At 37.9% G+C, this 2,025-nt stretch overlaps 1 protein-coding gene across 1 annotated transcript in view; it reads right to left on the reverse strand.

Moving 5' to 3' along the window:
* Positions 1 to 700: 700 nt before the first annotated feature.
* Positions 701 to 2,025, reverse strand: part of LOC762970 (microprocessor complex subunit DGCR8) — a 14,684-nt gene continuing 13,359 nt past the window's right edge. The window contains exons 15-16 of the mRNA XM_030991406.1: positions 1,595 to 1,678; positions 701 to 1,052 (exon numbers count right to left, since the gene is read on the reverse strand). Of these exons, the coding sequence (XP_030847266.1) occupies positions 849 to 1,052; positions 1,595 to 1,678 (288 nt within the window). The 3' untranslated portion in view covers positions 701 to 848. The remainder of the gene's footprint in view (positions 1,053 to 1,594; positions 1,679 to 2,025) is intronic.

The raw sequence follows: 2,025 nt of genomic DNA on the forward strand, positions 1-2,025 counted from the left end.
ATCCTTCTTTCAATCTTATATAGTTCATTGTATCATCACCAACCTTTCTTTATTTAATTTACCCCCCACCCCCTCCAAAAAAAAAAAAATACAGAAAGAAGAAATACAACTACTGGATTGTACCTCACTATTTATGCCACCTTTTCCATTTCTAATACCACTTTTCTACTAATGCTTCAATATGAGAATAATTTTCACCAAAACCATTTCCTTTATCACTATCAAACATTCTTCTTACATTACATGGTAAACAAACTATACAAAAAATACCATTGCGGCAAAATAAAAAACATTTTATTGGCAAGTACGGACGGAAAAAAATTGGCTGAGTGCAATAAAGGCCGCTGGGTTCTTACTCATCTTTATGTTAAAAGATAAAGAAACGTTAAGCACACTACACTCATGCCATTTTATCGGGCCACAGGCGATTTGGGGGGGAATTTCCCTTGTAAGGTGTGATCAAGGCTATGAACCACACACAGAATTAACAAAATTTCATCCATTTCTCCAATATGACTGTTATGCCATTCTGTTTTCATACAAAGAATACAATTACAGTCAAACCTGTCTATAGCGACCACCCAAGGGAAACACAAAAAGTGGCCTTTGTAGACAGGTGGTCTTTGTAGACAGGTTCCTTTAGTACATGATTCAATGAGAAACCATTTTCAAGGGAAACAAAAAAATGTGGCCTTTGAGTTTGTAGACAGGTAGTCTTTGTAGACAGGTGGTCACTAAAGCAGATTTGACTGTACTTATCCCATGATATCCACAGAGTTGATCCTGACACCTATAGGCTCTTACGGCACCATACAGTCAGTAGCACTAACATCATCAGCAATGAATGACTATGAAGGCTCCTTTTGATCATCTTCTTCCATCTCTTGCTCTCCATCTTCTCCTTGTTTCTTCTGTCTCTCTACCTCAGCATCCAATAAACCCTTCTCTGCGTACGTCTTGGTCATCTCAAGGCGTAGTTTGTTGAGGATCTTGCGGTTTGGTCGGGCTCGGGGTGTGTCGTGAGTCAGCTCTGTCACGCTCTGTTCAGCTTCCTATGAGAACCAAGACAAGAGATTAAAGAGAAGGTTGAGTTCTGGGAAGAGGTAAACAATAATTTGTAAGCGTAATCATTGTAATTATGCAAGTGTTGAAGAAAATCAGATAAAAAAATTCCCTAAAAAGCAGGGCTCTTCAAATGCCTTAATATTCTAAATATGGCATGTAACAGCATAAAAATTGGGATGGATTTTTACGCCACATGTTCTTGTATGTAGTCCAGTATACATATTTCTGTGTAAAGTGCTTTTAACTTTACCAAGACTGGGCCAAATTTATCATGTTTGATGATTCCAGAACCTTGCAGTACACACAAATACTGATATGCTAGATGACCGTCAAGAAAACAGTTTGAGAACCCCTGTACTAAGCTGATGGACCAGTTCTGACACTCAATCTAAAGGAACAATTTCTTGCGTGTGTGCGTGTGTGAGGGGGGGGGGGGGTAATAATTGCTTTTTTGTATAGGTCAATGTCTGTTTTCAAAGATATTAAACAGATATATCACCCCTCACCACCACCACATCATCATTCTTACCTTCTTCTCTCTGTTGATTTCACTAGATCCCTTGCCATACATCTTGATAATGGCTCCCCAGCTCCTCAGCTCTGGATGGAGTTGCTACAAAATGGACAAAATTAACAGTTACATGAACACAACATAACTGAACTATTGTGCATCGTGTAGCAAGCACAGATCTCTTTGACCAAATGAAAAACAAGCCCACAATCACTCTAATAGAATGCTTGTTACATAAGGGAAAATGGCCTCTAAGCGGTTTATTTCAACAATCTTAGGGTAGGGGCTAGTTGGCGATAAATATATTGAAAATATTTTACGCTACACAATGAATAATGTAAGTCACTTTCAATTGCTCTGTCAATCATTAAATTAATATCAATTTTAAAAAAACATAATAAAGAGGCAGATTTCTCATACAACAAACTCAACAGTTCCAAAGTTTTTCA

Source organism: Strongylocentrotus purpuratus, unplaced genomic scaffold, assembly GCF_000002235.5.
Source record: "Strongylocentrotus purpuratus isolate Spur 01 unplaced genomic scaffold, Spur_5.0 spur5_scaffold_2, whole genome shotgun sequence".
NCBI classification, from domain to species: Eukaryota; Metazoa; Echinodermata; class Echinoidea; order Camarodonta; family Strongylocentrotidae; genus Strongylocentrotus; species Strongylocentrotus purpuratus.